This window comes from Carettochelys insculpta, chromosome 4, assembly GCF_033958435.1.
Source record: "Carettochelys insculpta isolate YL-2023 chromosome 4, ASM3395843v1, whole genome shotgun sequence".
NCBI classification, from domain to species: domain Eukaryota; kingdom Metazoa; phylum Chordata; order Testudines; family Carettochelyidae; genus Carettochelys; species Carettochelys insculpta.
In genome coordinates, this window is record NC_134140.1 from 82,997,768 (window position 1) to 83,012,747 (window position 14,980).

The window sequence follows — 14,980 nt, forward strand, 5'->3', positions numbered from 1 at the left end:
GTGCTGGAGGGAGGCGAAACAACACATGGAGTGATAGTTAACATGTCTGGATTTGCCATCAAGTTAATGATCTGATTACATCACGGTTAATACATCCAAGATTAGTTACCAGTGGCCTGATTTGATCCAAATCCAATCTAACAGACATTCCAGATACACTTGTTAAAAATAATGTTAAAAGAAAGCTAGAAAAATAAAAAAGGTAAATTTAGGATTCCGATAATAATTCAAAACATGCTTAAAGACAGAAATATATTAATTCAGGACATTGCACAATTAAAAGCAGAATATCCTTCTTCCCCTGGTATAAGAGGGCAGGAATCTGAGAAATTCCTGGGCAAAAGCAAGTGAAAAGATTTGGAAGCTGCAGAGGAAGTAAACATAGCCTATCTTCATAGTGTATTTAGCAGATTATAATTAAATGAAAGAAAATGTTCAGAAGAGAAAACATATTATCTATTTAGAACCAGGGAACATTAAAGCTGTGTCTACACTGCCCTTCCCTTTTGGAAGGGGCATGTAAATGCAGAGGCTTGAAAATGCTAATAGGGCACTGAGATGAATATTCAGCGCCTCGTTTTCACAGTGCCAGCCACTTGTGTCAAAAGTGCTGCTTTTGCACTGCAAAAATAGATGTGTAAACAGGATTCCTTTGAAAGGAAGGCCTGCTTTCAAAAGTGCCCTTCTTCAACAGATTAGGAAGAAGAGCGCTTTCAAAATCAGGGCTTCCTTTTGAAGGAACTGCGTCTACACAGCTATTTTGCATTTTGAAAGCAGCACTTTCAACGTGGCAAGTGGCTGGCATTATGCAAATGAGGCACTGAATATTCACCTCAGCGCCTCATTAGAATTTTCAATCTGCTGCATTTACATGCCCCTTCCAAAAAGGGGTAATACAGATGCAGCCTAAAAGTGGGAAATTATAATCCATGGATTCCCTTTCCTTGTTTTTCAACAAATACGTTACGGCAGAAGAACACGTGAAAAGCCGTGTCGCCCATTGTGCCTGGGTACAATAGGCTATACTCTGTGAAGGATCTCTCTCTTTGGTACAGGCCCGGGAGGTGAGAGGCATGGGGGGCAGCTGCCCCAGGTCCTGGCATTTCAAAGGGGCTCAGGAGGTCCAGGTCCCTTTAGAACACGGCAGCAGCACTGTGCCGCTGCTCCACATGTGGCTCTATGGGAGCACTGGGGAGATGGGGGGGGGCGGAGACCAGGCTTGTCTGCCCTAAGCTCTGCCTCTTGTGCCCTTGGCCCTGCCCCTTTGGGGGTGGGGGGCCAGGTCCCCCTCCCACCCACTGTGGTGGCTGTTGGCCCTGCTGGTTTGGCATATGTGTGTCAGAAATGTAAGTGTTCTTATCCTTAAAGTTGCTTGTTCCCTTTCAGAAGTCTTGTCTAGCTGTGCGTACTGAGACATCTTACTGGAGAATTAAAATGGAAAAGGAATTTGGATTTTACCTTAAAACTAGCTGTAGCATCACATCTTCACAATGTAAGCCAATGAGTGTTCTGAACAATGCCAAAGATACCACACAGAGCTGGGAAACAATAAAAACACAGCTTTTGACCAGGCAATTGTAACTTTCCTCCCATCAACGAGGTATTTTTAATTCTGCATTATAAAAAGCAGAGCCTGAATCCAGTACTTTAGTCAGAAACTGACAGCGTGCCTATTTCATTTTGTCAAAGCACCCTGGTAGGATTTTATTAGCTGCCTGGAGTGATACATACAGTAAAATATACATTTTATAAAATATACACTGAACAGAGATTTGCTTTTAAGTTGTTGAAGGAGAAAAGTGTTCAATCATTACAATGGTGCTAGCATGAACTTTTGCAAGAACTGAAAAGTGATAAACAGCACACCTCTCAAAGGACTTTTGCTCATTTAAATTATCTAATTGGTTTCAGCAATAAAGGAAGCATTAGCTTTTGCCTCAGATGCGTGTAGTTTGACCAGCTGCAGGCCTTTGCTGAACAGAGTTCAGTTATTATTACAGCTCAAGCAGACACACATGCAACTAGCTTTGATAAAGCCACTGTGCTACAGACAAAAATGTAGCTGTGGCAGCATGAGCCACAAAAAGGACTAGCTACCTCAGGTACCACCCTATCCAAAATGCTCAGTATGTACTTGTGGTGGCCAGCCTCACCCATCACTCATGCCAGCACAGGAGCACTTCCAATTTCAGTACACAGCTTCCGTCACAACTAACAAGGAAGGTCTCCAGCTCTTGTGTGGACAACATAAGCATCTTTTGTGAAAGTGGCATAATTCTTGCGAAGGAATGACTGGCACTGTAGGATATGCTAAATGTTTACGTATCAAGTCCAAAAAAGTGTTAAGGTTGCTGGACAGAGTGAAAGACGTATCTGACCCCCACACTTGACTAAAAAGAGTTTGGAAATTTGAATTTCAAAAATATCTTCACTGGCATCGAATTATACATATGTGCTTTTATCCTACCAAAAATCTTCACTGTCTTGGTGGAGACCTGCCTGGGAGTCCTTTAAGTTGGACAGAAGAGCATTAATCCTATGATAAAGGACAAAACCTGACTTTTGCTTAGAGCCATTAACAGACTCCTATAGGAAACCCTTATCACTTGACCATTTTAATGGCTGGCTGTACCTGAAGAAGAGCTCTGTGTAGCTCTAAAGCTTCTCTGTCTCACCACCAGAAATTGGTCCAACGAAAGACAGGTACAGGTACAAGATGGGTTAGGTACTAATCACTCATATTGGAAATCAACAGGAAAAGATTAGCTAGCCACAAATTTGTGATGGTAGGGAGTTGGAGAAGGCAGCAGTAAAGAAACAGGTGAGATGACAAGAACAAAGGGAAGTGGGGAGGAGTAACAGAGTTGACAGGAGGGTGATCAGCAGTCAGTTTATCACAGCTATACATTAGTCCGTCGAGTTATGCAAGGGTTGCATTCCCAAGCACCCTTGCATAACTCGAATTTTGCATAAGCCAGGGGGTGGTTTTTTCCCTTTTGAAAGGTAAGTCCTGGGGTTGGGCAAGGGCAGTTGGGGAGGAGTTGAGCCGGAGCAGCATGCAGGGGTTTGAACCAGAGCCATGCGCGGGGGTGGTGAGCCAGGCTGCGGAGGATGAGGAGGGTTTGAACTGGAAGAGGGTGGTGAGCCAGAGCTGGAGCCAGGCCATAGAGGGTTTGCACCAGGGCTGCAGATGGTGATGTGGCTGTGCAGGTCAGGGGGGCTGATCCCAACTGGGGGGGGGAGGGCGGGATTTTGAGTTGCACTTAACTCATGTTAATGCAAGTTAAGCGCAGCTAAAACAAATTGCACATTTCAAGGGTTTTTACTGCACTGCCCTGTTGATCCAAACCATATAGTGAACACATGCCCTTCGCAAAGGCAGAGGGTGATTGTTAGCGAGAGGGTCAGGGTGATTTGGAGACAAAAGGGGAGAGAATCATAAGGCACTTTATGTTTTCTTACTGTGATTTGTGGAGAGTTGTTCTAAGTGCCTTAAGGGTTCAAAATAATAATCAGTGAAGAACAACAGAATTATATCCTTAAAGTGTTATGGAAGGAACACTATTTACAAGAAATACCGTGTTATTTATAGAGCACCATTGCCTGCATTCATAATACAGTTGTAAAGAAAAATAAAAAAGCAAAATGCATTTGAATAAGAGACAGCCTATTTATTTGTATTTCATTAAAATAAAACAATTGTGTAAAAATGTCCTGGTCAGAAACAACGAGAATGGTGTTTCATATGTATGGAGGGATGGTCAAAAGAGCTTGTAAATTTAATCCTGGTCAATCATTAAGGAGACTTTTTTGCCTTTGTGCCATGGAAACCCACAGAAGGCTGTGTATCTAACTTTTCCACGTGGCCAAGCTGTACTGCAGGAAACTCATCCAGTATCTCAGAACCCTTTTGGCCAACATCCTGAGTCACTCAGGGCTGGAGAATTCTTTACAATACTCATTTCCTTTGCCTATAAACAGTAATTATGATTAATCAAGACATCATCTTCATTTTTTCCTCTACAAAAGCTGTTTTCAGAGTTAATCCATCTCTGAAACGCAACAGCAGCAACGTATATCCATAGATGCACTTTCATTCCTACATACACTTCTGGTCCAACCTGCTGTCCCTAATACAAATGTCATGCACATACAGATTCTCTAGCTGTGCCTTCACTTGTACTCATATGTTATTCTACAGCAAATTCATCAACTAGCTACCTACAGTAGTGCACTATGAATATTTTAATAGGCGGCTGTCTGAAATAAACTTTGTGTACCAAAAGGTCCATGTGCTGCAGAGAAGAAGGACTCAGAATCTGATATTTAAATACATAAACAAAAACTGTTCTTAAAAACAAAAGTGCAGACGACATTACTGGTAAACAAACATACTGGAAAGGTGTATACTTTGTTCTTCGGGAACAAAGTGGGCATATTGACAATGCTCATCTCAGGTAATTTAGAAGCAGGGGTGGAAATCATCATCTCATGGTTTTAGGGCTTGGTAGTTTCTTTTGTGAAAATTATTTGAAAAAAATCTCTTCTACCTGGGGTACTCAGAACTGTTTCATAAGGCCAAAAACTAGTTCTATTTGTATAAATCTCAGGGATATGTTACCCATGCCAGGAATAATTTTGCAGTATCAAGAGTGGGAATAACTTCCCTGGTTAAATTACTCCAAATGTACCTTCAGTTTTGTGGAAGAAGTTAGGTTCCTAGAAGCCTCCACCCACCAAATCCCTTTCAGCCACCTCTAAAGCTATTTTACACAGCCACAAACTCCTCATCTCTGTGGTGGATCAGTGACAACAACATTATGTATAGGTCACAAAGTCAGGCACAAAAAGGAATTCACATTTAAAAGTTAAACAGCGACAACATAAATACAGACATGATGAAGCTCTTGCTACATTTGTTAGTCCAAATCCATACAAAGCACACGTGCTCCCTTCCTACTTGCCTTACCTGAAATGGAGTGTTGATTCGGCTTGTGAGCGTATCTAAGATGTGCACATTCTCATGCTGATGCAGCAGGATGAAACGCAAGAAAATCTGAAGTAGAACTGGCTCAGAAACACTACGCAAAAAAAGATCCAGGTACGCAGTTGTAGTCATCACCTCCTCCACAGTCACCTACAAGCAAAGGCAACGTAAGTGCATGTCTCACAAAACTGTCACTATGCTTACATGATGTGTTGCTTCTGCAGTAACGCTATACACGATACACGCCAACAAATATTTTGTGCTTTTTATTTTTAAAAAGTGAAAAAGACCCTGACTTATCCAAAAGCACAATATTTTGTGCTTATTTCAGTGATTTGATTATTTAAAAGAAAGTACCAGAGTGTTCCCCCCGCCTCCAGAAAACAAATCTATCTGCTGAAATACAACACTAGTTCACAAATAACTTGAAACTTTCACCACCCTCCCTCTACCACTGGGCTGACTTTGTCCTTTCCATCTCCTGTCACTATTCAGATTTGCATGTGAGGCCACTTATTTAGTATTCAAATGAATATATTGAATACCAGCATGTGTGAGAAATAAACAAGAATAAAAAGCAAACCATGAATGAACAAAACAAAACGGGATATAGGGCTTTTTAAAAAAAAAAACCCAACAGGTTGTATTTTGTCTTTACATTTCCACTACTTATTTTGCAACAGTAGTATAAACCCCCTGACCCCAAACATGCATGCATATCACACACACATACCCCCAGACAGACAGATTGATGCACAAAACTGCCTACCAGATTTCAGCTGCAAATATTTGGTATTCATAGGTCAAAATGGATACTGGATGTTACTTTGTTAATGCAGAGGCTTTAGCTCATTTATTGACGATAGCTGGGTCAACACCACAGGGTAATGTCGACAGAAGAGGCCTTCTGTCAATAAAAACTAGGAAGCATCTACACTACAAAATGTGTTCTGTCCAGAATCAGTTGACAGAATGCAGCAGTTTTGCTAGCAGAGTTCTGTCTTGACCATACGAGGCATAGCGCCTTTGTTGACAGATTCCGTCGATAACAAAATAGTGGGCTTCTGGTTTACCTGGCAGCCCTGTTTGCAGAGCTTGTGGTTGGCTGTTCTCTTGATGCAAGGCTGAGCAGACTGGCTGCTCTCTGTCAACAGAGGGCATTGACAGAGAGAGCCCTCTATTAGGTGTTCTGTAGAGAAATATCTGTCAACAGAACTCTGTAGACACAGTTAACATGTACATATGAGCCTAATAAACTTACGTCTTCAAACCCTTGGCTACCATTACACTACCGCACTCTATCAAAAGAGATTTCCTGACAAAAATTCCACAGACAGAGTGCAGCCACACACAAAAGCCAAGCAGAAGAGTGCTTCACTCTCTTGGCCAAGCAGTCAGACTGCCTGGCTACTCTCTCAACAGAACAGGCACCCAGAAGCACAGCAGGCAGGGCTGCCCATTGTTGTGGATGCCCTGTCTATTGAGAGAAAACCCGCCCCCAGCATGTCCACACAGGCATTTTGTTGACAATCTGTCAACAGCAGCGTTATGCCTTATGGCTGAGAGGCAGAATTCTGCCAGCGCATATTGTGTGTGGACATTCCACCAGTTTTGTCGATGAAACTCCCTAGGACAGAGATTCACAACCTATGGGTTGGGACCCAAACATGGGTCACCATTCGATTTTCCCAAAGGTCACTAGCTGGGTGGCTCTGAGTCACATGTGGCTTTTTAAGGAGCCATTTGCAGCTCCTGCCACTGACTCCTCCAGCTCCCAGTCCCTGCCCTACAGTGTTAAAATGGAACTCTATTCAGTAAGCAGGAGCAATCCAACCATTGAACCAATTAAAGTGAGTCCCATTTCAGCGTGGCAAGGCAGACAACTGCCTGTGCTGCAGGTCGAAGAAGAAAGCAGAGGGGAGCTGTGTGGAGTAGGCAGTGGCATAGAGAAGGAACAGTCGGGGAAGGAGGGGGAAGCAGTGGCATTCATGTGGGGGAGGGGGGACGTGAATCAAGATTTATTTAAAAAAAAAAAATCCCAGGGAAGAACTTCCCCTTCTCCACCCTCCCCACCATTTCCCCCTCCCCCAATTTTGAATTGTCTTGGGTCACAAAGTCTTACTGACTTGTCAAAATGTGTCGCAGTCTCTACGAGGTTGGGAACCAGTGCCCTAGGGTAACCATAGCCCTTACATATAAGAATATGCCTATAAGAAAAGAGGCATTAATCATCATTTGTTTACCACTCTTAACTGGATAAATGAAAAGACCGATTTCATTTAAAAAAGAAGATTAAATCTGTCAACTAAAAGCTAAGAGGATTTAGACAATACTCAGAAGGGCAGTATTTGCGTAACAAGCTGTAAATATGTAAATCCCAATTCCATTATGCTGCATGTTAGCAACACATGATGAGGTAATGTTCCAGATTCCTTTAAAAGCATGTTAGGCTCATCTGCAGAACAATCATGTTTCCACTTGTGACAGAGCACAAGAATATCGTGTATAGTCTTGTGAACTGTGTAACAATGTGGAGCACTCCAAGCATCTCTAAATTTGGAGGGGTTTTCTTCATTCTTATTCTGTTATCCATACGCTTCCTCTTTGTTAACAGTTCAGGGAGCTTGGACTATTAACTCATTTTTGCAGGAGAAAACTAATACTGTACCAATGCAAGCTGGTTATTACAATCCTTTACCCAGGGGGGTTGCAAGAGAATTAAGGGGTTCATTATCTTGGTCTGTTACCATAAGGACAGTCTGATATAAACCTCAAACTTAATACAAGAGGAAAATAGGACACAAGGGAGAAAATTCATGGTTACAAACCTGTACTCTGCATCCCACTCTCATTGCTCTATAGACTCAGTAAATCCAGCTACACATGAGTTAAAATGTATTATTTATAAACTAGGAGAGTATGCTTGGCAATGATCAGAGCACAAAGCTGCTGCACCAAAGAGTCTACAGTCTAACATAGGCACCAACAATACAGTTTATACATGAACTACTCTCTCTCTCTCTCTCTCTCTCTCAAGAATTATTAAGACTGGAAAGTTAAGAACTTCAGTTAGAAAACACCAAAAATTAAGATTGCCTCTGCAGCCCTAATTCAGCCTCCTTTTGCATTATGACTCAGCCTTTGATTACATGATCACATAGTAGTGATGGAATATATGGGCCAAACTTCATCACTGTCCAACATCAAACAACGTGAAATCAAGCCTGGTGTTAAGCATCCTGTGGCACACCACGGGAAATGTGCCATTAACAAAGCCTCTTAAACTTCTATTGAAGATAAAGAAAAGAAAGACAAACAGTCAAAGCAACTGGCATGTGAAAATATTAAGTAAGACGGTCACTTTTAACACCAACATCTCTTGTTCTCTTATTTTTTAAATGAAATCAGTCTTTTCATTTAGCCAGTTAAGAATGGTAAACAAATGATGATTAATGCCTCTTTTCTTATAGGCAGATTCTCTTTAGCTTTAAGAAGGAAAAAACTGGTTTGACAGTCCCTTAGATTGTAACAAAGATGTTAACAACTGTCCTTTTGGGGAAAAGAAGTTAGTTGAGTAGTTACTGACGCTGATGTTAAAGTTTGATCTAATTTCACCCCAACTGATGATTGGAATTCAGCTGGAGGTGGTGGTGTCCTCTGGATCCCTCTCTTTGACCTGGTCAGGACATTTTCTTATAGTTAGGACATGGAAGACTTGGGGTCCCAGGAAATGGTCAGGGTAGGAGCCACCATAGCAAACTTTGCTTCAGTAACTTCTGTTCATTCTCCCCTCCCCACCACCACCACCACCTCTTTCTTTCAGGACCCACAAAAGGAATGGTGGGTGGACTAGCCCATCTCTTCTCCTCACTATTTTATTCACCAATTTCACGCCATTCTTGGTTAATTTCTGGTTCTGCATCTTCTATTTTTACCAAGCATGATTTTAACATGAGATTTAAGTTTATAATCTCTAGGCCTTTCAGTTTAAATTATTTTTGTTTTTGTCTCCCTTTAATATTTTTCTCATCAACACTGGTTACTGTGACATCTTATGAACTTTTACATAATTCTTTACAGTTGCGGTTACAATCAGAGTAAATCTGTTGTAAACTCCAACAAAGCCATGCACAGATGGGCCGGCTCTAAGGATAACTCAGGGTTGTGTAATCAAAGATGCTGTTGTGTTTAGAATCTTTGCTTCCTTTGCTGAAGGAGTTGGAAAGCATGTCATGAAGAAGATAGGAAGGTCTCATGTTTAAGGTAGTGGAATGTTTTCTTGGTGAACTGGATCCCTAGGTGTTTTAAAAAAGCAAATTGGAAAAAAAAAACCCTCATCAATTGCATCATATTGATGTCCATATGAGTCTTCAGCAGGGTTAGAACCTTTACATGCACTGCATAGACCTCTGCCATTTGAACTAATGGAATAATTGATAGGAGTAGCAGGTGGATCAGCACGTGAAGCAGATGAAATAAAAGATGAAATCGGGATTTCACAGAGATCTGCTGACATCAGAGAAATGGTGAGACTGGTGTCCTGGGTTCTAGCAAGTACAGACTTTTCTCTCTATTCCACCCAAGTTTGGCCCCCCTCTCACTTGTCACTTTTAAATCAGGCCCCATCTCCTTTCACCGCTCTGGAGTGCATACCTCACACTCACCCCTACTCACCCCAGTATTCTCTTATTCCCTGTCCCAGTATCCTTATTCAGCCATTCCCCTTCATCCCACCAGCACCAACCCTTTCCTTTTCCCAGCTCCTGGTTTACGCTGTTCCTCCCTTCCATTAGTTCTTCACATTCTCTGTTCCCACTGGGCGCAGTCCGAGTCGCCCTCCCCAGGGCTCTAGGGCCAATATTAGTGTCACCCCCTCTCTCGCTCCTTTCAATGTCTTTGCCCACCTAGTCCCAGTACTGTACCTGCAACCTGACTCCCCCCAGATCTACTTCCCTCATTTCACCTCCTACGGCAGGCCCCAATCATTCACAGTTCCAGTCTCCCCCACAGCACCCAGTCCCTTTGCCCAGTGACTCCCAGGCTTTCCCTACACCTACTCCCAGTACCTCTCCCATGTCAGCCTCCCCAGCTCAGACTGCTTGTCCTGATCTACTCCCCTCACTCTCCAAGATCTGTTTCTTGTTCCCTCTGTATTTAAATGAGGTACATTTCTCCCCTCAGCTGCAATGGAGTCTGAACACACAAGAGTGCCACTTTGCTCTCAGTAGAGGTGCCTGGACTCAACACAGCATGTAACAGCACAGAGCTGCAAGTTTCAGGGCAAGTCCTTGCAGCCCAGCGTGTGCAGAATTTTATGGGAATCTAGCTGTGAAGATCTAGTCTCTACTCACTGTATGTATGAAACATGTGCCAATGGTCTTAGTGAGGACAGGGTGGAATTCCACAGAGATTAAAATCTACAGGATAATGCTGAAACATTATTTGTGGGACATACTAAAGACTCTGGAACCAGCCTCCGTCATTATTTGAGAAATGACCCAGAATTAGGAGGCGTTGGATCAACGGTGACAAGGATGGAAGGAAGAGGTTTGGGAAAATAAGAGAAAATAAAGAAAAAGGGGGAAAAATGGTATATAGTTAGGCAATAGGGGAAAAGTGAGAGAAGAGGGGCAAAAGGGCTTGTCTCCACTATAGATATGAAAGGTGGGCCAGTTAACAAGTTCATTATTCATTGTGCCAGAACTGGCATACAACGTAACAGCTATCTCTGGGCCTGATTCTTGCTTCAAGAGATGTAACTCTGCATGAACACAGCTTCCTATCAGTAAATGAGGACAATACCCCCTCCTCTTACAAAGGTTCTGTGACAACAAATTCACTGTTAAGAACCTAGGCTGTGGTGATGTGTGTCACAGAAAAGCTCCTGAGTAAGTTAACAATTGTGCTGAGAGCAGGATTTAAAACAGCATTCTGTAAATGAGGCCTGGGACCACATGTTGAACAAGGAGAAAAAATACTGCACAGCTGTTCATTTGGTGAGAAACAGCACCTTTTTGGTACTGAATGAGGCTCGGTTGTGTGTGCTCGTGTACCATAAGGCATATGCACAAAGGGACAAATGAAGGTTGCACAGGCAACTCCTAAGAATTCTGGCATTCCTTTACTTTTCACGGCTAAACTTTGCACTCATACGAGTTTCCTTCTAACAATAATGAGGTACATTATGTAACTAGGTATATTGTATAATTAGGTATATAATGTATATTTATACAAACTGCTCTAGGGGAGCCCAGCTCACCACCTAGCAAGAGATGGCATAGGTTTTGCCTTCCGTGATTTGGGAAAAGTGACAACTATACTATTCAAGCTAATTTATCAGTACTCTCTGCATCTTCTCCTCATCTCACATTGTTTTCTTTCATGCTATTGGTGACAGTTGGTGTCTCTGTCCTAGCTAAATCCCACTTACTCTGGAAACCGTGGGGAATGAAACTTATAGAATACAATATTATGTTCTAGGACAGTTAGCCTGGAAACTGGGACTTGCTTCATTTGCATGGCTGACACTGAAGCAGTTTTTCCTAAGACACATCAGAAACAAGGAAAAATAATTAAATTTTCTCCAAACTACCTGCTGGCTGCCATGCTTCAATTAAATACCTTTGGGACAAGGATTTAAAGAAGTGTGGAAATCCTATTAAATGCAAATTGCATTCAGGTAAACACCAAGAGTACAACAAAATAAAAGAGAAAAATACGTTATGCTATAACAAAGATTAGCCCTAGTTGAGAAACACATTGTGCTATTCCACATGGGAAACAAGACAATGGGCTCCCTTACATAATGAAGTATCTGCATTTCCAGGCTGAAAGAGAAAGTAGTGTTTTAATGAGAGAGATTACACTATTTTGCAGCGAAAGGTTACACAAAACACATACAGGCTAGATAACAGATGAATTAGAAACTCAAGCTCTCTTTCTCCTCCTTCCCACCATTTATTTTCATTTTAGAATGCAATACAAGGAAAACTCCTTATTAGCCCAGAAAGAAATAAAACAACCTACAAAGTATCTGCTCAGAGATGGAAGAGTCACATCTTCCCTCGCTGGCACCACGAGAGTCACATCTTCCCTCGCTGTATTTGCCCCCTTCCTCCCTCCCCCGCCCAAGCCTCATAGCTCCAGGGGATGGTCGGTGGCTGCTGTGGCCTCCCCATGGCTCTGGGAGATCGCCGGCGGCTGACACTTTCCCAGGGCTCCCGGGGATCGCCGGTGGCTGCAGCTTCCTTCCCGGCTCCCTGGGGCTTGGAGGAGCCACCCCTTCCCTCCTTATTTCCGGGACAGGGAGATAGGGTTGCCCTAGTGATGGTGGACTTTGGCCAAGCACAGCAGAGAAGTTAATTAAGACACTATCTGGAAGAGAGAGACACACAATGGCCATGTCTACACTAGCCAAAAACTTCGAAATGGCCATGCAAATGGCCACTTCGAAGTTAGCTAATGAAGCGCTGAAATACATATTCTGTGCCTCATTGGCATGCGGGCGGCCGTGGCACTTCGAAATTGACGTGGCTCACTGCCGCGCGGCTCGTCCAGACAGGGCTCCTTTTCAAAAGGACCCCGGCTACTTCGAAGTCTCTTTATTCCTATGAGCAGATAGGAGCCCCGTCTGGATGAGCCACACGGCGGCGAGCCGTGTCAATTTCGAAGTGTCGCAGCTGCCTGCATGCTAATGAGGCGCTGAATATTTATTTCAGCGCTTCATTAGTAAACTTCGAAATGGCCATTTGCATGGCCATTTCAAAGTTTTTGGCTAGTGTAGACGTAGCCAATATATAGGAAAATACCATAGAGACTAACAAATTAAGTCATGAGCTTTCATGGGTAAAGCCATAGAGAAGAATGACTATTCAAAATAATTTTTAAATTTTGTTTCAGGATTCCATTTAAGCATAAGAGACTTGGACTGTATCTACGACACCTTCAGAGCCACCTGTTGGGACTTTTAGCAGCAGTGCTGCAACTAAACATGTATCAGACAGTATCAGTAGCAAGCAAAGATTTAAATCATCCAGTAAAACCAGCACTATGAAATGGTTTATAGTAAGGACTAGCAAATACCAACAAGACTAAAGATTTGCTTGGTTCATTTAGACCAGAAATTCTCCTTTTCACATTAACAATAAACATGATCGAGTCCTTACAACCAGGCTACACTACACCAAGTAGAACAGACATTGGTGGAAAGTTTCTAGACACCGTGTGTGTGTGTGAGAAGGAATCTGAACAGTGTGTAAGAAATACTGAGGGGAAATTTGCCAGTTAAAGCCTTGATGGGCTGAGCAGTGTACACGATGATCCAATAACATGTGCTTGTGTGAAAAGAAAGGTTGGGGTTGCACACCTTTCAGAAACAATGCAGACATAGGGAAATGCCCACACAAAAGAATATTTAAAGGAAGTGCCAACAAAAGCAAAACAAAGCAGAAGTTCAATTGTCACATGCACAATTGCGTTACAGACAATGCTACAAACATGATAAAGATAAGAAGACACTTAGAAGAAGAAATGGAAGTAAGCGTCTTCATAATATATGGCTGCAGTGTCTATTGAAAGCCAAAAGACTTAAGTACATCTTCTCCAGGGACAAAAGAAAATGTTGTTGAAGTCACAAAGTATTTCAACAACAACAATTTTGCTTCAGATTCGCTGAATAGTGCAGAAGGATCCAAACTAATTCTCTCTCAAAAAACTCGGTCAAATTCTGTGGTTGATTGTTGGGAACAATTTATTAAGAATTGTGAAGGAAGCCGTGATTAAATAGATGGAAGTATATTATCCAAAATAGCTAATAGTGGATTAAAGAGGAATGTAGCGGATACGTTCGGTGTACTAAAACCTATTATCTATAGATCAAACAAACTTCAGGGAAATTGCTGCTGATTTGCTGATGCTGTCAAAATTTGAAAGAAATACCTCACCAGAAAGTAAAACTATGGGCCACAAAGTAGCAAATGGATCAAACACTAACTCTGCCTCATTTTCTTGTGAGCATTTTTAACTCCAAATATAAAAGGTAGATGCCCAATTTCTGCAGATGATGTTGATGCTATGGTCTGGGCATCTCAGAATCATTGCTCAGTTGTGCCCCTCATCATACATTTCAGGGCTGAAGCAAAGCCATTTAGTCAGTGCACATTTACCGATGATGCTTGGGACAAAAGTCACTCCCCTGAAGTGGTGTGACTCATTACCCAGGCACCTTGCAATGGAACTTCTTCAGCTGCTAAGTCAACTTTTCACAGCAGTGCCTTCCTTGATAGGCACAGAGAATAGTTTCATTGTTTAGTATTATTAACACAAATCTAAGAACTCCGCTGCGAGTTGGGGGGGGGAAAAAAAAAGTCAGGGAAACCTGAATTTCTGTTTTAGTCAATGAATCAAAATGAGAGTGGGAATGGCGAAGATGAGAGCTAGCTGCAGAAATTTTCAAGGCACCGTATATTTAGTGTTCTGAGGACTTGTCCGTTAGAGATAATAAAATTTGAACACTTTAAAAAAAAAAAAAAAAAAAAAAAAAAAAAGGTTTAAGGACAGCTATTAGCCAGCAACTCAGGAGACAGCAGCAATTTCAAATGTGAAACATTTATGTAACATTTAAGATTTAGTCTAATAAAACATAAATGCTATTGTGTTTTCCTGTACGAGTTAGTTCCTTCCATTCCTAATGCACAGCTGCTACATCTGCAGCTTGGATTCAGGTAATGAGTACTCCCTAAATTAATAAAAATCAACTTATATAAAAAATTACACCCTCTTAGATGTTGTAAAATGCTGTAATGAGTTGCAAATTACCATGTTTTAGGTGATCAGATTTGCATGGTTTTTAAAAAAATTTGTGGAGTATCATCTGGAAATGATTTTAAAAAAAAACAGTGATTTTTTTCTTGGCCAATTAAATTGTGGTTTAAACCAATTATTTAAATTAACTTTATTTAAACCCATCCACCCTGATTTGGCTTTATATAAACA

The 14,980-nt window shown here is 41.8% G+C and overlaps 1 protein-coding gene across 1 annotated transcript in view; it reads right to left on the reverse strand.

Annotated features, from left to right (window-relative positions):
• The window catches only part of FHIP1A (FHF complex subunit HOOK interacting protein 1A), a 50,078-nt gene that overhangs the window by 14,656 nt on the left and 20,442 nt on the right, over nt 1-14,980 (reverse strand). The window contains exons 5-6 of the mRNA XM_074993178.1: nt 4,970-5,137; nt 1,459-1,538 (exon numbers count right to left, since the gene is read on the reverse strand). Of these exons, the coding sequence (XP_074849279.1) occupies nt 1,459-1,538; nt 4,970-5,137 (248 nt within the window). The remainder of the gene's footprint in view (nt 1-1,458; nt 1,539-4,969; nt 5,138-14,980) is intronic.